Source organism: Chinchilla lanigera, unplaced genomic scaffold (genome assembly GCF_000276665.1).
Source record: "Chinchilla lanigera isolate Chin_1 unplaced genomic scaffold, ChiLan1.0 scaffold00008, whole genome shotgun sequence".
In the NCBI taxonomy this organism is placed as follows: domain Eukaryota; kingdom Metazoa; phylum Chordata; class Mammalia; order Rodentia; family Chinchillidae; genus Chinchilla; species Chinchilla lanigera.
Genome location: NW_004955409.1, coordinates 27367037 through 27389078, shown reverse-complemented (window position 1 = coordinate 27389078; position 22042 = coordinate 27367037). Strand labels below are relative to the sequence as shown.

General features: G+C 39.0%; 1 protein-coding gene across 1 annotated transcript in view; it reads left to right on the top strand.

Moving 5' to 3' along the window:
- Npas3 (neuronal PAS domain protein 3) overlaps positions 1 to 22042 on the top strand; it is an 840673-nt gene that overhangs the window by 586204 nt on the left and 232427 nt on the right. The window contains exon 5 of the mRNA XM_005377169.2: positions 6392 to 6481. Within this exon, the coding sequence (XP_005377226.1) occupies positions 6392 to 6481 (90 nt within the window). The remainder of the gene's footprint in view (positions 1 to 6391; positions 6482 to 22042) is intronic.

The window sequence follows — 22042 nt, the reverse complement described above, 5'->3', positions numbered from 1 at the left end:
AGAGGCACATGCAGTTTCACCAAATGTGGCACACTGTCCTTATACCAGAACTTGTCCATTTGGCGGGATTTTCAAATCAAGAAATCCACATCCCTCAAGGCTGGATGTAAGGTTTAAACTAGCATCCCAGAGAAGAAAGTTCAGCACTTAGATACACAGCTCCCACAGAATGGAATTTTAATGACAGCAAAACCTGATCTCCTGGCTCAGAAATCCAGAGTCTTTGTTCTTTTCATGTTTTAACATTTCACTAGGTCATCTCTTTTATTCTGGTTCCTCTCCTGTAAGAACTGAAGAGAGGCCATCTGTGGCCCTCTGAACTGTTTTCTTACCTACGATGTTTGGATGTGCATATCTTAGGAAATTCTTAGGAAAGATACTTTGTTTGAGGTGTCTCTCTTTGTTCTGGAATTCAATGGTAAAATAGTTAAGTTTGACCCAACAAATCCAGTTTGGTGCTGTGACAGGAACACATGGCTTTGCATACATGATACTTTGAACCTGTGCCATCCTGAGTGTTATTGACTCATTGGAGGGGCAAGGAGAGAGACAGAAAGCTCAGGGAGACACTCAGACGTTAAAGGAAAGCCCAGACCTTTGATGTGCACTTTTACACTCTTTGAAAAAATATACTTGTCTAAGATTGCTATTTCTGAAAATAAAGCTTCTGTTTGGGCACAGCGCTGTATTGTTAAAAGCCTGGTTGCAGAGTCAAAATTGGGAAACTTTTTCCCCCAGAAACAGATACATGTGGATACTTTGGGGCCCAGACCAGGTTCGGGGAAATTCTGAAGTTGCTGGGAGTCCCCCTATGTCCCTGAGCGGTGCAGCCTGTGCTCCGGAGCGCAAGCAGAGGGCGGTATGGCATTTTAATGTGCTTTATCAAAGTGTGATTTCATCTAAAGGCCAGAAAACGTAAGAAATTGTCTTCCTTCTAACTCCTTTAACTGCTGCCAACATAGTAGAAAGATGGGTATCGGAGGCCAGTCCTCACGCAGCAGGCCGAGCTTTTCATGTGGTTGGAGAGCAGACCTGCTTATTCCTGATGCTAACCCATTGCTCAGCTCCCTGGGGCAGTTTTCCCTCAGAGGTTCTCCTTATTAACAGCAAAGCCATTTTAGCATTCATAAAATACTTGTACCTAATGTCTGATAAGCAGTGTGCTTAAATTCAGGCTCTGCTCTTGTCCTAGCAGAATTATGTCGTAACAGTAAAGAACTCCAGCTTCAGAGGGGAGGTTGAGTGAGTCAAAGACTCACTCTATTACACATGGGTATTTTCTCTGCAGCCAGAGCCTGAATTAGAAGAACATCACAGATGCAAGGCACATTGGACAAGGAGCACACGTGTGCATTTAAATCATGTATATCTTACTTTTTTACTGATGTAATTGTGAAATATGTTCTTTTTGCATTCATAATTAGGGGGTGGAACAGATGGTGAAGACTTAGTTTAAAATAATCTGTCATTAAAATTACCTAGCCTACTGGTAATTCTCTCTGTCTGGAGTTAGGTCAAAGGAAAAGAGTTTAGGGTGATTTTTTTTCCCACTTCTGCACTGGAATGTAGAACAAACCACTAATTCCAGAGTAGTTACATGCACAAGAATTGTCCCTAGCAGGGCACCATAGAAAGACTTCACTCTGAGAAATTTGGCTGCAGTAGAATATGCATTAAAAAGGAATGCAGAGACAAAACTCTTTTGACAATACAAATCCGTTTAGCACAATGCATTAAACATTAGTATACCTTCAATCATGAAGCTATAGTTAATTTCATACTTTGCAAGGAAATAACCTCATTGTTTGACAAATAGTGTTAGAAGCATTCAGCTTTTGGGGTTAAGAAACTGTGCTATACTCTTTATATGTTACACTGATGTCAGGGGATATAAATTATAATTACAGGCATTATTATTCAGAGATGCTGTAGCTCCTGACTTCTGTATCCAAGCCTCATTCCTTGCATGTATACATCATAGACTTACTAGGATGTAACAAAGGAGATCTGTCTGGATGGCTAAGAACTGTTTTCAGTAATAAGAAAATTGTCTTGATAAATCAGATACTTGCGCATCTTTAAAATGTGTGTTTTACAGTTTTTCCTAAGATTTTTGTTCTCCACCTGCTTTGAGGGAAGCAGATAGATTTCAGTATGGCTTTATAATAAATCTTCTTGAGGAGGGACTAGCATTAACATTTGTGTGGGTTCTTTTTCATCTTAATCCAACCTTAGTTAATAATCAGAAAATTCTACATAGTGGGTAAGAAGATGTAATTAACCTTTTGACCTGAGAATCTTAATTGGTGCCTGTTGAAAACAGTGGGCAGTTAAAAAAAATTAAAAAGTAACCTGCAGTGATTGAGTAGCACTGTGTATAATAGCTTTCTCCATTCAAAATTTTAAAAAAAAATTTCACAGAACTTTCAGATTAATAAGATTTGGTTTCCAAGACTACTGATTGAATATTTCCTTTCTCCTCCTACCTTTTTAAATTTCAGCACCCACATGAAACCAATATTGATGCTACGCCTCCAACTTTCCTAAGCAGCAGAATATAACTAACTATACACAGGGACAGCCTGGGGTCAGATGCTAATGGCTCTGTGAAGAGTGGCATTGCCAATCTGTTTTAGGCCCAAGATCACCTACTATTTCTTATTCAAAAAGTAGTAAAACCTGAGTTCTGGATATTTATCTATCTATATCTATCTGGATATTTATCTATCTATATCTAGATCAATTATATCTATCTAGACTATAGATATAATTGACCAAAATGATAAGCATAAAAGTGAAAACTAATCAGGCTTTTTTTTTAACCTCTATAATCACTAACAACTAATCTGACTAGCTGTTTTCTCCCAACCAAACTGGCTGTTATTTTTAATTGAATTGACTGGATGTTTTTGTGTCATGTCGACATAGACTCATTTTAATCTCACTAGGAAATTGGAACATGTGTGAAAGCCTCTAATTTTGCCAGACAAAACTGGCCAGTTCTTAGATGGCCACTGCTTAATAGCATCAGATGTTTAGCCTCCAGATATTTCCTTCCTCCATGGATGGCACCCAAATCTCCTCTAATATTTTAGTATGTACATGAGGTCTTAACCTCCTATTAAAGTCTGTGTTAAAAGTGACAATCCCCACAAGTGGGAAAGTAAAGGATATGTACAGGTGGCAATGACATATCTATTCAGGAAGAATAAATAAACACGTAGGAAGACTATAAAAGAATCCACCCTTACCCTGATGCTCCAAACATCAGGTGATACCCCAAAGTATATTGGAAACCTCTGGCATCTAAATATGAAAATAACTTAATAATGCCATAAACAGTGGGAAAATAATTTCTTCAATTTCCTCTTAATTGTTATGGAGTGTGTGTTAGGAAAGGAGAGAGCATCAAGCTTAGAGACAGAACTGGATTAAATAAGCCCTGGTTGAGCAGTTGTTAGGCACTTGCAAGGCAAAGACATTGCCCCACCATTGAGAAATTCAGTCTCACTGGGAGTCGAATAAACCAGCCAGGATCGCACAAGATTGTAAAAGCTTTAATGATTTCCTGGAAGTGCTGGAAACTAAATTCTGCCTTGCCCCAAGCTAGCTGTTTGATCTTGTCCAACCTTGTAGCTGCTCTGCGCCCCGGTCTCCTCACCTGGAAAACGAGGATTCAGTCTACAGGAGACTGTCTGTGTGCCAGCTCATTTCTTCTGCTCCCAAGGAGCCTGCTGTCACTCGCAGAGAAGTTCTCCTGGGATCTCTGTCAGTCATCAGTCTCCTTTGACAGGAGCAACATTGTAAAGTTTGAGAAGATGGCTGACTCGATTCTCTGTGATTGCCCATGCCATGGCTATTTGGTTAAATGAAAAACCTAAAATGGTCCTTTCCTCCAAGGGGAGGGTCTTTATCCTCAAGAGACAACTTACTTAAGTTCATGATGCATGGAAGTGAGATCCTTCCCAAACGTGTGAGAAGGAACCTTCTTTCCCTTTGCGTCGGTCCCTCGTGTAGTGAAACCCGTGCAAAGGGAGAGAAGAGTGAGAGGGGCACACTCCACTGTGCAAGGTTCTACCTTCATCAGTCTGGTCAAAGGAAACCACTTCTCTGAGACAGTATTTTGTTCCCCACAGAGATTCCCGAGGAAACACTCCACAGCAAAGGTGACCAGGTGACGTCTGGTAGAAATGACTTGTGAATTTTCTTACCATTCCATTTCCCCTTTGCCACCCCTAATAATTAAGCAAAGCATTCCAAAACATGTGATGCTGTTTGAAAAGCTATAAGATGCTTCTTGTAAGTTATTTTAACTTCCTAAGTGCTCTGAATATTTATCTTTTCATTAGTTCACACGTATCAGTTAGAGAATGTTTATTTTTAGCAGAAAGCAGAATAGTTATTGAATCTGACTGTCAGGATTGAAATCCAAATTCCAAGCCAGGAATGAGCTTGCCTAACTTGGCTAAGCCTCAATTTCCTTGTACTGTATATAAACATAGATATTATAATTTCTTCATATGATACTTGTGAAAATGTAAAAAGACAATACATGCAAACTGCTGAGGACATATTGCTTAATAAATATAACCTGTTATTGTTATACTGTCTTTACTGAAAATTTGTCTTGTGTATAATTTGTTCTTCTGAAAAAAAATAATTTGTTCTTCTGTGACACAATATAAAATGACTTTGAATTGTTTTCAAAACTCAGTAAATTAAAGAATGGGGTTGGGTGCCACCCAGAGTTTTGGACCAGTGTGAGGCAGGGAAGAGGGGTCAGGAAATATGAAAATCTACATTTCATGTATACATATCATATATATAATATGTTTATTCATCTATGTGTATATAAATTCATTGTCTTGGTCCCTTATGTGTTAATATAACAGAGTGCCTGACACTGGGTAATGCATAAAGAACAAAGGTTTATTTCTTATTCTTCTGGAGGCCAAAAAGCCCAAGGTCAAGGGGCTCGTATCTATCCCGGCAGAGCCTTCTTGCTGTCATCTCATGGCAGAAGGCAGTAGGCACTATGAAGAGGGCGGGAGGGGACCAACTCATCCCTTCATCAGGAACCCACTTTTGGAACAACTAAAAGTGGGTTAAAGAGAGTTAATCCTTTCACGAGGGCAGAGCCCTCTCAGCCTCCTCACCTCCTTTAAGGCCCCTCCTTGCAACACTGCTGCAGTAGAGATCAAGTTTTCAACATGGGGACTTTGGGGAGCACATCCAAGCCATAATGTTTGAACACACACAGTGATTTCAAAACAGTTTCAGCATTCAAGGAGAATGAAGTTATTGCTCGGCTTTGAAGGCGTACATGTTACTATCAGAACTTTACACACTTCTTCCACCTTTCTACATTTAAAGATGTATATCATTAATTTGTTTACATTTCCCACATATTTTGTTCCCTACAAAGATTTCCTGCATTTGCAAATTCTTAGCTTTTGTTAACATCACTAATCCTTAAAACCTCTTTTCCGGGGCAAGCAGCACTTGTGCAGTCTACCTTGTTAAAAATAAATAAAACAAGACAAAAGACATGAGGACAATGGAGAATATGAAATGCACTCAGACTGCAAGAATTTGAAACAAATGTATTCCCAATCTGAGTGTTGTAGTTAGAGCCCATGATGATTTATGCCATTTATTGGATTGGAAATGTGACCCTCCATTTGGGAAGTTGCACTGCGGTCTCAGGAGTTACAGATGATGTAGCATCCTTTTATTCTTTCATTCTTCTTCTTTTGTTTTCAGGAGTTGTAATAGAAGCTAGATCTATCAGATAAAAGTTTAATACAGAGTTCTGCACAACAAGATTGCAGTTTGTAAGGTTTCAGCCCATAAACATTCACCCATGATATACCGAGCTTTCCTATTTGTTCTAACACAATAAGCCCTGGGAATGAGGCGGGTATAACCCTTTATTAATTAGTAAACTTTTGATGTCTGTAGTGGTTATAGTAGTAATTTTACTTGTTCTTCGTATATAAACCTTTTTTTCTTTTATTTCATTATAATTTCCTTTCCTGTTCAGCTATTTAATAGAGAACCTTGCTGATTTAATCTCAGTAACCACTGAATCCCAAAAAATAAAGGCAACATCTCATAAAATCAGCATGACCTTATTTTGTACATGAATATAATGTATCTTGATCAAAATGACACAGACAGAAAGAAGTCCCTGAAATAAAGAGATGTTTGTCTTCTCAATTCAGGTCTTTCATTTGTTCATGTATAATGCAATGCTGAAAAATGTTAGGGCTTTTGTAACCCATGAAGGAAAATGTTCTTAAATTTCAATGTGTTGCTTTGTATCAGTTGCCTTATTAATATCTATTATATATTTATTAACCTACTTGTATGTTTTTTTTTTTCCCTGCAGTCCCTGGATGGCTTTGTATTTGCACTAAACCAAGAAGGAAAATTTTTGTACATTTCTGAAACGGTCTCCATCTACCTAGGCCTCTCACAAGTAAGTTGAACAATTTAGATTCATGGTGACAATTGTGAAGGCTCAGCCAGCCTTGTGTTTTTCCTTCTTCAGGAGATGTTCTGCTTAGCATGAATTATCAAACTTATTATTTAAGGGACTCCCCCTGACTCTTCTCTCTGTCACTGAGAAAACTGTCAGCATTAACTGTTCGGAATAAACTTGTGCTCAAAAATTTTGTTACCCTCTCCACCCACCAAGGATCATTATTAATTTATTGGAAACAAATGAAGTTTCTTCTCTCAGTTGTTTTGAACTTTGAAACCTCCATGCCCTGTAGGAGAGGGACACACTAATAGTGCTTCCCTTGTGTCCTATTACTGGATGTTTATGGAGAGCCCTGCATTATCTTGGGAGCTGACACAATGACAGGAGTCATTTGGAGTCAAGAAATGCTGAAAGAGACCATTAAAATGTGTTGAGGAGGGTTCCAGCAAGGATATATTTTGCTGCCTTTGCAAATGCTTCCTAATGCTGAAAGACAGTTTCATAAAGTAAGACATCCTTTCATGGTTTGCTGTTTAATTCTTCACATGTGTGTGTGAGGGGAGAAAAGAAGATGGAGTCTGATGGGGTAAGGGACAAATCCTAGATGGTCTCGATACTCCCCTGGAACACAGAAAGTTGAGTTCCACTGGATTCCAAGGCATAAGCTGCATCTATAGAGTGCCAAAATATCCTGAAGTAAAGTTTGCCACTCAGCTACTTATCCAGATGTTTTCTCCATGAAAGTGCTGAATATCTGAGTATTTGTACCTGTATAGGTGACTGACTGTGTTTGACCCTTTTCATCTGGTGGTTTGCAGGGAGGAAAACACAGCCTGAACGGGAGGGATTTTGTTGTGTGTGATGATCTGCCAAGTTGGATAATCCACCCCTCATTCTTTTGCCCCTCGGAGCTAAAGATAGAGATAAGATTCACCTTTCTCCTCTTAAGCAGGACCCACGCAGACTCATTGCTTCTGAAGGCTGTCATAGTGCTAAGCAAGCAGCCAGCAGGCCTGGAATCCTTTGGCTCTTAGTGAGTTTTCTGGGTAATAGCTAAATTAGGAAAGACACTGGGAAATAATAGAGAGATTTGGCACTTGAGAGGGCTGGCGAAGGAGAAGAAACACTGCCAAATTTGATTATTTACTGTTGAGAATCCAAATAAGGGCTGTGATCGTTAACGCTTCCTCGAAGCACACATACTGCAGTATAGAGAATAATTCTATTTCATGTGGACTTGGAGAAATCCAGTGATAGAGACTGAGCCATTGTTAACTATTAGTAGTCTCGTATCTTGTTGAAATGTCTGCTTTTGTAGTAGCCTTTAAACCTTGTGTTAATCTGCTTGGGACCGAGTATTGCGAATCTCCAGTTTTGAAACTGTGTGCTGCCGTGTTGTTTAGACTTCATACAACTGGAGGTGCCGCTGTGTGTTGTTCTCCAGTGCCCACATTCATCTGTTTTATGCAGAGTATCCAACGAAGTTTAATAAGCCAGTAAAGAAGAAGGATGAATAATTAGTTTAAGCAGGTAAATGCTAATTAGGGGACTCCTGAAAAGCATCCATTATATACCAGCTCCAAACACATTTTACAGCCCTGGTTAGTGGTGTAATCCAAATTCTGTCAAGGCAACTGCATTTTCTGTAATTGAGATGTGTATGTTTGCTTTGCATAACAGATGGCTCTGTGTGCTTAGACTGATAGCTAGGAAAATAATAATTGCATTATTCTGGCCAAAAGAATATTAGCTCTTGGGTTTTGGCCATTTCAGTCAGTCCTCCTGCCAGCACAGCATATGCACATATATGGATTGGATTTTCAAGGAAATTGATGCATCTGGAATAGTGTGGCCATCTGAAATATCATCTGTTCAAGAAAAATTTGGCTTTAACCCTGTGCTGGTTTCTCCTTAAAAGCAGTTTGTTTCTCTGCTTCTCTACATAGCATTAAGTCAATCTTTTCCTAAAATCAGAAACAAGTAACGGTGGTTCCTGCAGAATAAAGTAGCTATATAGAAATAGTTTAGAAATGGCAACCTCTGTGCATTCATCCCTTGTCTGTACACATGATGGCTTTTCAAGTGTGCGCCGATAGTAGGCATCTTGACCAGGGGCAGACCTGGCGGTGAGGTGCGGTGCCTTCTTCTGTGGTGGGCATTTGCGATGTTGGTAGAAGGGGTCTCGTGCACAGCACAAGGCTTCTTCTAGCAGCACTCCATGACAGAGATGATGAGGGTAAGTCAGAAGGAAGAAATTTTGCATATACCAATTTAGTAAAAAGCTAAAGTGCAAAGATAGTTCTGGGTTTGTATGAAAGTAACCCGATATGTTGCATTTTTTAAATGCCCAAAGCCTGAAGAGAAAAGTCTATCCTGAAAATTGGGGAGAAAATTTGCAAGCCCGTTAAGGTCTTAAGTCCTAATAGGGAAATTCAGGCCCCTGAGCTTTAAGCTTTCCTGAGTTTCTTCAATGTTCTTTTGCAGGTGGGGAGGGTGCATAGCATTTGAGGGACAAAAAGAAAACACTCTTACTCAGTTGCTCATTTGCTCTTCTATCCCTTTTCCCTTAATTAAATGTGAACCAAATGTTCTGCTTGTGTTCTATAACTTCGGCTAAGTGGTTATTCCATCACATTCTAGATAGCGATAAGGAGTCTAGAAAGTATTGGCCCCTGCTTTCCTTTAAAAATAGTTTAAAAAAAAAAAAAACAACATGTGACTCTTATCAGCAAATGCTTACCTAAAGAAAATATTGAGGAGTACTGTGAGCTTGTCAGTTTCTTAGTGAGAGGATGGCTGCATCTGCATTTCTGACTCTCAAGATATTCCTTGCTCAGTTTTATTTTCTTTCGACATGTAAATAAATATGGTGGCTTTAAAACGGCTTATGCTCAGGAAAGAACTAGGATTCTTTTTGGCTCATGAGCAAACCAAGTAAGGAAACTTCTCCTGTGCTCTGGGGTGGAGCCTGGGTGAGAGATGCAGCCCCTGAGTGCAAAGCGGGCAGAGCGGCTGGCGTTGGTGTGTGCACTGCTGCTGCCGTCTCGGCGCCTTCCTGTTGTGGTGATGAAAGGGATGGAGCGAGCCATGGTGAGATCTGAGCCTCCACAGCAGCCCGCTGACTTTGCTACTTAGGAAGGTGGGTAGACAGACACACAGACAGGCACATTTCACTTAAGAATGGGCATTAGGTTATGGAATTGTGCACTATTGACTTGGTTTTCTGGGTGAAAATGGTTTGCAGTTCCCATGAGGCCTTTTCTTAAGGGAAGAACCCCTAATATAAGGCTGATTTTGCTTTGCATAGAGATTAAAGGACTGCTGATACCTGTTCATGGCATTCAAAGCTGTTAAAGACAACACAACTCTTTAGCCATAATGGAATTTTGGCAAAAGTGAAAATGAAAAAAAAAAAAAAAATAGATTCCCTAATGCTGAAAAGGTAGTGATGATATGGAGCCAGCTTTTATGAAATCTCTTCCAAAACATAAGGGACTTAATCACCAGAGAATCCAAAAAAGACATTCCATGATAAATATAAAGCATTCTATTTGATATAGGATGAAAAGCTTAGAGAAATATTTTTGTGTCAGCTTTTATCCTCCCATCCCCACAAAGGATTTGAAACAAACATATGCAATAACATAATGTCAAAATAAAACAAGAAAGTAAGGAAAAAGACAAATAAAAATGACTACTCAATACCACTGAGTAGGAGAACATAATTAGATGCTGAGAAAATATGGTGTATGTAGTCTAATAAAACTTTAGTGTTACCTGTGAGCTTCCTGGTAACCAAAGAAAGAACAGAAATATCATTAACTATCACAAATCAGGAAATAGTGCTTCTCAAGGAGAGCAAAATTCTGTAGAACTAAAGTCTGAAAATAAATCTTATACGTATAGAGGCTAACATATGGATTATGATGTACTGATATGCTTCCATGGAAGTCCACGTTCACACCAAGACTGTAGTAATGGTGTGCATGAGAAGCACACACACACATAGGTCTCACACACGGGCAGAGCCCCCCTTCCCCTCAGTCATGGCTGGGCTGAGGACCGTTTTGAGAATGGCATTCTCTTCTAGCCTCGCAAATACCATTGGCTATTTTGATAGTTTATATAATTTCAACTCAGTTATCCTTTGTGCACACTCAAATCCTGCATTTTCCTCTAAATGCTCATGAGGAATACAATACTATAGTTGCCAGAGATGGAGGACACAGGTCTCAGTTAATCAGAGAATAAAAAATGGACTCATGTCTTCTGAAAACATTGTTTGGGAAATGAGAGTTAATGATTCTGGTTCACATCTATGCCAGCAGTGTTTCCCAGTTAATGGAATCTAGAGCAAATTGAGAAATTAAACACTTTTCTTTACTGTTGTGACATTGAAGGAAAATATCCTACACACCAGTTGAAGCCTCTTTTGAAATGTGTTCTAATCATACCCCACGGCCTCCATTGCCTGCCTGCATGTAATGAGTCCCTTCCCCTCTTCTCACTTCATACCAGATATTTCCTGGCTCTTGCAAGCCAGCCAAAGGGTAGCCGCAGACGGGGTTACAAATTGGCTAGTTTCAGGGGCAGCTGCTGAAAGGTCCAGGTTAGTTGTGGATATAATGTGGGCTAAAATAGGTGACAGTGAAAGAGGGTAAATGGTTGTTTTAAATGTCGCTCTTTTTTGTTTTAATCCATGCAGGTATATTTACCATAAACTCCCTCCCCCATCCTGTTGTTCATCTCCATATTTTAGGTTTCTCTGCATTTGTGATATAGAATGGCAAATAAAATTACAGCTACTGCACACAAGTACAAGGTCAAATAAGTGACAGAGCTCAGTCTATTTGTGAAGCTAGTCTGAAAGGGAACCATGGTGCCAAATGTGGTTTATTTGAATAATAAAGAAGAATTAGATTCCCCTGATAACTTGGCTGAGGGCCAATAAATCACTGGAGGTTAAAGATGCTTTGCAACTGCCATGTCTTTCTTTTGCTTTTCCAAGTGCAAGCCTCAACTCTTCCATTCTCTGTTTTTCAATGCAAATCAAGTTGAGGTTAGTATGTGGTTAATACTCTTATTCCTGTGCTTATAAAAGAGTAAAAGATATGTGTGTGTATATCTATTTTTTTCTGTAGTAAGGTGAAAAAAGAAGACATTAGCTTTCCTTATAAGTTATTACTCTTGTATGGCATTATCACATCCAGGAGAGCTGGAATACAAGGACAAAAAAAGTATTATTATTTTAGCACAACAGAGGGCTTGCAATGATAGAGACAAGTGTTAGCACTTTTAGACCTGGTTTTCTAAATATATGCAGCACTAGGGTAAGTGGGGTTCCTTTACTAGATGGATACAAATATTGCTTTATGTCCCCCTTTAAGCCTTCTCAATGGGCACAGCTTAATTTTTTAAAAAGGAGAAAAATGTACACTTCTCTTCAGTTTGTGATGTGTTCCCCCGCCCCCCGTGAGAAAGTCTGCATTTTTCTCCTGTACTAATCATAAAAAGTTCATCACTTCTGGATGTAACAAAGAAAAATGCCCTTTTGAATGTGGAAGCTCTGAGGGTTTGGAGACTATTGAGGAAATATAAGTATCAAAATAATTCAGAAACAGTACAAGGCGCAGTGGCACATTATCAATTTACAACATTTAAATTGATAAATGCTTGGTGGTGAAGGCCTACAAGGGCACTTTGAAAAGCAAATAGCGACCTGGTGAAGAAATTGATTTTCCCCCCCCCGAAAATGACTGCATGATGCATCATTTGACTGCATGCTGTCCGACTGCTTGACAGAGATAATCTCAGCAATCCCACGGGTGACCTTATCGTTCTCACCAGGGCAACTTTGTCTACGTTCTGACTTTGTGCATGTCAAGGTTCCTCTGGCGGGATCCTTGGGGGAAAAAGTTCCTCTGTTCGATCCAGATATTGAACTATTCACTCCTCCCCCTTTTCCCGACACCCCACCCTCCCAAACAGGCAAACATGCCTTTTTTATTTCATCCATAATTATGAATAAGCCAGGCCCAGGAATACAGCTCTGTGCTCTGTATCTTTGTTGAAGCCCTCACTGCCTTTTAGTTCGCATAGTTCTTAGGTGATAATCTATAGTGGCAGGGATCTGTTTATCAGAGGAAGGAGAAAAATCCCCTAATGTTCTGCCATAGTATATTGTTATCTTAGGCAAAATAGAAAAAAAAAATCTAACCAGTTTTTTTCCTTCCTTTTATGTGCAAGCCCCCCGATAGTTTTGACACAGAAACCTCTTGAAAACTGTCTTGTGTTTATTTCTAATAGTATTCTCTCACCATCCAGTGATTTTACATTGTTTTCTCTTCAGACTTTAAACTTAACGTAACAGTGACATAAGGCCTGGCTAACACGTTACCCCGAGTATTTGGCCATGAACCCAGTGGCAATCGTTTCTTGCAGAGATTTGATACAACTGTGAGGCTTCATCAAGACCACTGGTGTTTGAGAAGTATTTTTCTTCCAGAGGGGGATAATTGACGGTTTTTATGCTCGGCTTTTTTTTCTGTTGATGTCTATGGATGTGTGTGTGCACGTCTGTTTATCCGTCATCTGCCTGCCACACAGCTTGTCGTTGATAATTACAATTCTTGATTAGCCATTTCTTGAAAGCAGCAAATCCCCTGCCTGGTTTGGCCCCCTGAAGCTACAGTCCCCACTGCCTTTGACACCCTCGGTTCACCATCTTCAACCCCTTTTACCTCCTTCTTTCATCCACAACATTAATTCTGAGTGAACAAGACGTGCTTCCTTGCTTTTGACAAGATTTGCTGCAGTCTCATGCGACAAAAACCCAACACTCATTCCAGATTCAGAAAGTAGGATTTATAACAGCATTTTAATTTAATGTTGGATGTCGAACATATAAAGAGATCACAGTAGTACTAGAGCTGAAAATTGATGCCTTTTTTATTAGTGTCCTCTCAGAAGTGGGTGAGACGCTGTTTGTGCAATGGAGCACAGAGCAGCACAGTCAGATGAATGAGGATATGCTATCTGCAAGGAATCATATTTCAAGCCACTGTCGGCCTCTATTGATGTGCTCAGAGTTGAAAGGTTATGCTAGTAAATGCCATCCGAATTTCCAGCATTAGAAATCGGTAGAATAATCTGCTGGCTGTCACTTTATGCTCAGCCCAAATGCACTGCGTGAAGATGTTTTACTTATTTTAACTCCAAATTAATTTCTTATTGCTGGTGCATTCCTGTCTCTCTCGCATACCTCCATCAGTCCCCAAATGGGTCTGATTTTTAACAGGTCTTTAGAGTGGACAGTATCTGAGAAGACAAGTGCGTGATTGTACAGAAGAATCATATTATTGTTTTTTATTCCTTTGAACATATTTTACCGGGCAGGGAGGCTAAAACACAGGAAATCTGCAACTCACACAACCTCAGGACAGTTCAAGATGGGCTCACCATTGTCAAATGTATAAATCAAAGTCCTTTTGCATTGCTGCTTAATTTCTGGAGTTAACGTGATCAAGAAAAAAAGGGAAATGGAGTATTCTTCATTTAATGAATAAGAAATATAATGTCAAAGGAATATGCTTTCTCAGGAACTAGCTTGTTTTATTTGTGTTGATAAAATGGTATTTTCAGATTCATTTTTGAAGTAGAGCACTAAGCATAAGTAAGATTAAGAAAATTTAGCCATCACTCTAAGTCTGTAATTTATTCATTTTTAAATAATGAAATGATGTTTTCTGAATTAACCTATGTATTATTCATGCAGGCACTGGCAATGTAATGTCCCTGGTTTTCTGGAAAGCAATGTACATTTCTTTGCCTGACAAGCAGTATTTTCTATATGGTATTAATTTAATGGCTTACTTTATTATGCAAAGTTGGAAAGTAAAGATAATTTTTGTCCATAATGTGGTGCTTATATAGACAATATATGCAAAATAATACCTCTCCACCTAGCCCAGCTATCCTTTCACAGTTAGCACAGACCATACGAGTGAATGGACACTGCTTATAGGAAGACTAAGAAATAACTTGACCTTCTGGTGACGAGGTCATAAAATCACTAAATTTCTATGAAATCTAAACTTCATTTCTGTGTACACACATTCAATGTATGTCTTACAGAAAAAGACACGATTTTCATGACAACAGTAATAGGGCAACAATTTCAGTGATAATTTCCATTGGAATATAATAAGGAAATTGACCTTAATTTTTTGCATAAGTTCTAGAATTAGACTAATAGCCAGAAAAGCAATACTAGTTTTAGCTAACAAATGCCCCATGGCTTCTTATCTTTCTTATCCAGACTCCTTCTTTTTGATGACAGTCCAAAAATGTAATCTCTTTTTCCTCAAATCATCACTTTTAAGAGACTGATGGCAGTTGGTTCCATTATTTAAGATTTCCTCTGATTTATATTATGTATATAGCTATAAATATTAGCTATAACTAATACTTATTATAACTATATATATGTGAATGCAAGTCAGTCTGTTCATATACCAATATACATAGCTAAATGTATACAGTTGGCGTCTTTCTGACGCAGTTTTTGCACTAGCTGTATTTTTGACTAGTGATATAAATAATTTCTGAAATGATTCACTAAAACAGCAAACTAGGTTTTCCTTTGGGTGTCTCCTCCTTACAGCCTCCTCCAGCTGCAAATTTACCACATTCAATCATAAGACAAAAACTTTCTCCAAGGCTGTTAATTTTTAATGTGCTGGCAGATTAAATCTATTGCTTTCAATAACTAGGCAAACTTTTTGAGAGAAAGAGAATGCATGCAAGGAGAAGTTTTCTCTGGGAAGGAAAAAGACGAGGTCTGCGATGGGCATTGTCATAGCATATGAGGCCCTTGGCGGAGGTAATGTAGACAACTGTGGACCAAGGATGGCATTCGGTAAATCTCAGAAGTATGTCAATAACACAGCATTTAGTTATCAGATACCAAATCACACATACCATTTAATGTTTAGTCTAGCTTTTAGAGAAGCAAAGTTGATAATAAGAAATCTTCTCCCTTTTGGCTGTCTTTCCCTAATGGAAACATTGTTTGGAGGTCACAAGCAAACCCTTTCAGCACTGCTTTGCTCTGGAAACAAAAGAAAACTGGCTCTCAGGAAAAAAAAAAAAAACCTAAGCTTTTAAGGGACACATGCATTAGAGTTGGTTTCGCAGATTTCTGATTTTTAGTACCATTCTATACTTTTTTTCTTTCAGGTATTTGTTTCTACTATATTTTATTAGATGCTTAAATCTGGTTAATCAAAGTTCCTAATTATCAGACTGGATATTTATTAGCAGCTAAGAAAAAATCATTTGTACAAAATGTGCTTGGCTCTATATAGGACAGAAACAGAGAACCATTACCAAGAATAGGAGTGGTGGTATTACTTCTGATGCGGTTCTTTCCTATGAAATGTACAGGTTTGCTTTGTGTTAAGAAATGTGGATCTTAGCAAATGCACATTGGATTGCTAAGATCCAGTGTGGATTTTACAAAGTGACTAAATGAGAGATTATTTTTATTACAAAGTACTCTTTCAAGTGTTGAGTATCTTTCATGTCTGTATGGAGAATCATTATCTAATTGAGAAAATCAAAAGCAGTGAAAAAGAGGCACAAAAATTAAGGCATTCCACTTTAAGACCAATCAGAAATGACCATGGAGCTAGGTAGACATGGTGGAACACACCTGTGATCCTAGGAAGATTGCAAATTCAAACCCAGGAGGAAGATTGCACATTCAAACCCAGCAGGAAGATTGCAAATTCAAACCCAGCCTAGAAAATTTAGTGAGATCCCATCTCAAAATGTATGTTGGTGTGAAGGCCCTGACTCAAATTTCCAGGACTGTAAAAGCAAAACAAAACAAAAAATGATCATGGAAATTGAGATTCTACTGGCAAACAAATGTTTAAGAAGGACTCACCCGCCCTTGTAAGCACAGAGGTCCTCTTGGCCTCAGTTGCCAAGTATAATGGGCATGTTGTTTCCAATTTGGTCACCTGAAGGAAGGAAACATGACCACGTTTTCACTCTGGTGAATTCTGATTGTCCAGGACCACTTCAAAGGATAAGTTTGTAAGACATTGCATGGCATAGGTTTTGCTAACTTCTGATGTCTTGTCTACATATTTATCTATATTTAAAAAGTGTCCACTTTGCTGAGACCAGAAGATGCACATTTAAAGAAATAAGAGATGAGACCAGACACCAATTCTCTGAAATAATAATTTTTGAAAAACTATAATTTTTCCAGTTCATTAATTAAAATTGACATTGCAGGGTTTGCAAAGACCAAGACAGGACAATACCATTCTACTACATTTCAAAACTTTTTCACTTGGCCAGACACGTAAATAGTGCAATTACTAGGACTCATTCAGCTCTTCTGTAAAAGCATAGGCCTGCAGCGTTGGATGTAGCACACATTGAAATTAGAAGAGTTGAACTGAAGATATTTCTAAAATGTCACAACTGCTCTGTGACACTGGATGATATGTTTATCCATTCATTATCACCAAGAACACCTGGGGCGGTGCTCAGGAAATCAGATAGTGCCTTTTAAAATAATTATAAAAGAAGCATAGATGAGCGAGCTGAGGGGGAAATAGACAATCCTGAATCACGATGTTACTAATTTTGAACTGTTTGGGGGCATCAGCTTCCAAGTCACAACAGAGTAATAACTGACTGCAACTGTCAGCAGTGCTGGAGCGACAGTGCCAAGTATGACTGTTTCTAAAAAGCAAACGTTTCCTGGAGATGAAATGCAAGCGTTCATTTCTGTTTATAAAATTAAGACACTCCGTTGGTGGTGTTTCCTATTGTCGGTTTCTGGCTGGATCTTTTTTGGTCTGTTAGACATTCAGTCTTTGGAAAACAGGAAATAGAGCCTAAGATTGGGATCCAGGACACCTGGTTTGGGTCTTGTCTCTGCTCGTAATCAGTCAAGTAGCTTGCATCTTAATTTCTCTTAAGTGTGAAATGAAGGGGTGATTTCGATTTCATAGGCTCCTTCTTTAAAATGTGCGCTCTCTGCAGTTCACTCGACACTGGGGTGTGAGTGGGGGAGGAGAGCCTGGAAGAAGTAGGCATTTTATTTTTAACCTTCAAAGGAATTTAGTTGAGCAGATGCTACCCTGAACTAGTCAGAAAAGAAATGATATGGCTTTTAAAGGGCACATCTTGCATATCTACTTGGGTAAAGTAATTCTGGCAGTGCTTCAAAGGATATAACTTTTGATGGTAAAGTAGGTAGGCTATGGAATGAAATCACATATGGCAGGCTGTCAAAGTCTCCTACACTTTCAGTACATTTATATAAGTGCAAATGGAGGCTGCTTAGATGGAGTCCCTAGCAATTTCCTGCAAAGACTGCTTCCAGATTATCTGATATTATTTGACTAAATTATCTCTATAGAAGCTGAGGACAACTTTTATGATCAAATATTTTGAAATTAGTTTTCCTCGTTGGCAGATTATCTGAAATATGAATTGCTCTCGTTTGAGCACTCGAAATTGAAAGGCTTTTTGTAATAGCAATTATATAAAAACAAGGGTACTGAAGTGCTGTATATCATGCTGAAGGGGATATGTTTATAGGTCAGTGATGTCAATAACTGTAGTTCTTGCAGATACCTTGTCGTTACCCTTTTATTCTGGGCTAATGCAAAGGACAGACTGACTTTCTTTTTAACGAGGGTATTTCATTTTTGAGCATAAATACTGATTTTATTGACTCCAGGCTTTTAAACATAGTCAATTCATATTTATTATATTTCCCAAACCTTTATAGGGTGTCTGAGGCTCTCAAAAGCAGGGAATGCATGGAAAATGCATAAAAGTATAAACAATTCTGAGATATTAGTGTCCAAGGATTGATTTGTGCTTTCTTAGTGCCTTCTCTGTTATGTATTTCTATCACGGTGTGGACCTTCTCTTCGTATTTATAGCCTCAATTTAACAGTAGCTCTAACTAATATCTATTAAACTACCCATTATTTTAATAATTTTACTTTAACTTAAGAAATAATGCTAACTATTATTATTAGGTACAGTTACAATCCCACATTATAGATAAGAAGCATGAGGCAGACAGGTCATACAACTAGAAAGTGGCAGAATTAGCACTTAAATCTATTCCACTCAATGCTAAAGTACCCACTGTCAATCACTGTTTCAGTGCTAAAGTACCCACTGTCAATCATTGTTTCAGAGCTAAAGTACCCACTGTCAACCACTGTTTCTAGCTGCTTCTGGACAGTTTTAGGTGATTCGCGTGCAGTTTTAACGCATTCAAGTTTTATGAGTTAAGAGAAATTTAAAGTTCTGGGCATGGAGCAGAAACCTGCAATCCTAGCTAGCTGACCCTCCCAGGAGGCTGAGGCAGTAAGTTCTAGGCCAATCTGGCCAATTTAGCAGAACCCTGTCTTGAAATTTAAAAGTACAAAGATTTGGAGATATAGCTCAATTGCTGAGCACTTGCTTAGGATGCATAATCCTCTGTGCTCAATACCCAGTGCCACAGATGGAGAGAGAAAGGGGAGGGGGAGGTGGAGAGAGAGAAGGAGGGAAGGAGAGAAGGGAAGCAGAAAAATTGGAACTTGAAACTTGTAGCAAATAAGTTGTCCAAAACCATAAAACAGAAATAGTCGCAATAATGAATGTAAATGAACTTCTCAAAACTTTGTGAAAGTTACTGGATACAACTGAAAATTCTGATATTCAACATTATTAAAAAATATTTCAATACTCAGTACCAGGTACCAGTAATCAATAATGCAGCTGTAAACCAGGGTACCCATAACATTCCCTCCACACTTAATAGGTGTTCCTGCATGCCCGCATTCAGCCAGTACTTACTAATAACCTACACAGGCCTAAATACACTAGAAAATGAGGTTACTATGACAGTGTCATGGTTCTGCTGCCAGGGACATAGTGCTTCAAAATGTCCTCAATGCAGTAATCAAGCTAGAATGACTTACACATGGTAGGACTCAAATGTGTTAGTGAACACTGTCCCACATTATAATGGAGAGACAGACTAATAATCTTGGAAACAGAGAACATAGATGACTGACCCTGCTGAGGGAAGTTTGTAAAGGGTTTGTTGAAGAAGTCACATTTTAGGACAGACCTTGACAGGCATTGTCCATGTAGAAAAGGTATTTGAGGCAGAGGAAGGCCTATGCACCAAATGGTTTCTTATAGCTAGAAATGAGTCCAGAAAGTTAGGACAGGAGCAGACTGGAAAGGGTGTCAGTAAGCTAGGAAACTGGACATTCTCCTTTAGAGCCCTATGCTTTAAAGGGAAAAGTGCAATACTCAATACATGCTTCAGAAAAAATAAAAAGTTATACCAAAGGAGAGAAAAAACCCAGGATAAGTGGTATCCATCAATTAAAGCACTGACAAATAGTCCAGAGAAGACATGGAAAGGGGTTTGACTGTGGCATCCCAGAGGAAATAAAGAGAAGAAGTGGATTTGGGAGGCCTTTGGCAGGTAAGGTCCATGCCCTGCTGACCGATCCAATGGGTGAGAAGCAGGAAGTACATGTATAGTTTGGATTAGGACATTTTGCATTTGAGAAGCTTGCAGGATATCCATTAAAAGGACAGGCTTCAGTGCTGAAAAAGGAGGATGGGTTTAAAGTTGTAATTTGTGAAGTAGCTGGCATATAAATTGTACTTGAACCCAGAGGAATTCATGAAGAATATCAAAGGAAAAGCGCAGTTCCAGAGGGGGGCGGTGGGGAGAAAGGTGCCAAAAGGGAAGGCCACTGAGAAGGTAATCCTGAGAAAAATCCCCAGTTCCTCATGGGCAGAGGAAGAGAAGGCAGCATAGAAGATGAGCATGAATGATCTGAGAGTTATCTAGACAGTGCATTGCTCTAGAAGAACCAAAGAAGCTGTCATCAGGCAGTCAAAACAAGCCTTGCAGAAAAGACGTGATCAGTGTCCGAAAGCTAAAATGTTAGAAGGATAGAAAAAAGCCATTGTCCTCATCAGTTAGAGAAGATCAGCCATGATCTGAGTATCATCAGGAGCATGAGTGAAGGCTGACACTGCAATACAATAGGTTGCTAGGTGAGAGATACAGATATACTCAGCATGTCTGGCCTGTCTATGAGAAGTTTGATGGTAAAGAAGGGGGTTCTATGGGATGGGGTGGGGGAGAAACAGGAGGACAAAAAGTAGCCTGAGGGAGAAAGTGTGTAAATAGATCACATATTTAAACAGAGATGACTTTAACATTAGGTTGAGAAGTTGGAGCATAAAAAAAGAAGAGATCTGAGAGATCACTGGACCCAGGTCTTAGGAAAGATGTAAATAGCGGGAAGGACAAGAACCCTGGAAATAAATGGGAAAAATCTCTTTCTTTTCTGCAGAAGAGAAAGTAGAGAATGGAGTGTCGAGGTGGGAGTGGGTCAATTTTTCAGGAACTCGTAGTATCTCTCACCAAGTAAAGATGGTACTGGAGTAAGACTACAGAGTTAGTTTTGCTAGGGTTCCTCAACCTTGGTCCAGTTATTCAGTAGTGTAATGGCCAAAGATGCCAAAGCAACAGAGATACCAGACAAGAAGAAAGAGCAAAGCAGGAAAGGCAAAGCAGGAAAGGCTAAGCCCAGGAGGATCCTGAGAGAACGACTTTCCACCAGACAAAATCCTCAGAAATTCTTGCAGAGTAATGGATTCTAATGGACCAACACCTGCTGCCACCTGATATCATTTAATGTGGCTTAGTAGCGATCAGAATGCAGTCTGCTGCCTGTGACCTTTCCACTGTGCACTGGCGATCAAGTCTACTAAGATTGTGAGAACCCAAGATACAAGCATTGAATTCATCATTCCCCCATTAACATCTGAAAAGTTGTGTAAGAAGGGAAAGAATGTAGAAAGCATTTTCTATATTTTGTTTGGCTTTGAAGTCTTTGGCATTCTTCCTTTTCTGTTGCCTTTCAATCACTTCTGGGGTTGGTAGTTTTCTTTGTCTTTGGTATTTATCTGAATGCTGAGGCTTTCACATTCCTTTTCTTCCTCACCTGACTCTATATGATTCAGTTAAAATTGGTAAAAAGAATATTCTTGTGGAGGTAGAATGTGTAAGAACAGTATGAATGATGCAGTCCTTCAGGAAGTTCATAGTAAGGGAAGCAATCTTATTTGGAGTTTATGGTGAAATTTTCAAAAACTTCCTTCAGGATTTTAAAGACCATTTCTAATTCTTGTTTTTAGCTGTCAGTGTTTAATAATTGGTAGTTGGATTACATCTACCTTAGTGATGATTCAGTTCATGTTCAAGTATATGACATAGAACATAAAGATTCAAGGTCTTGTCAATGCATCTCAGTACTGGTGTTTAGTTCTTGTAAAAGGGAGAATGGAAGGAAGGAATTAAAAGAGAAGCTGGAGAGGGAGAGAGGAAGCTGGGAAAGAACAAATATGTTCATTTTACCTCTGCGCACCCCTTTTAACACTCCCAGAGCCCTTAAGTTGCCACATACAAACCTGTGGCAAACCGGCATTTTG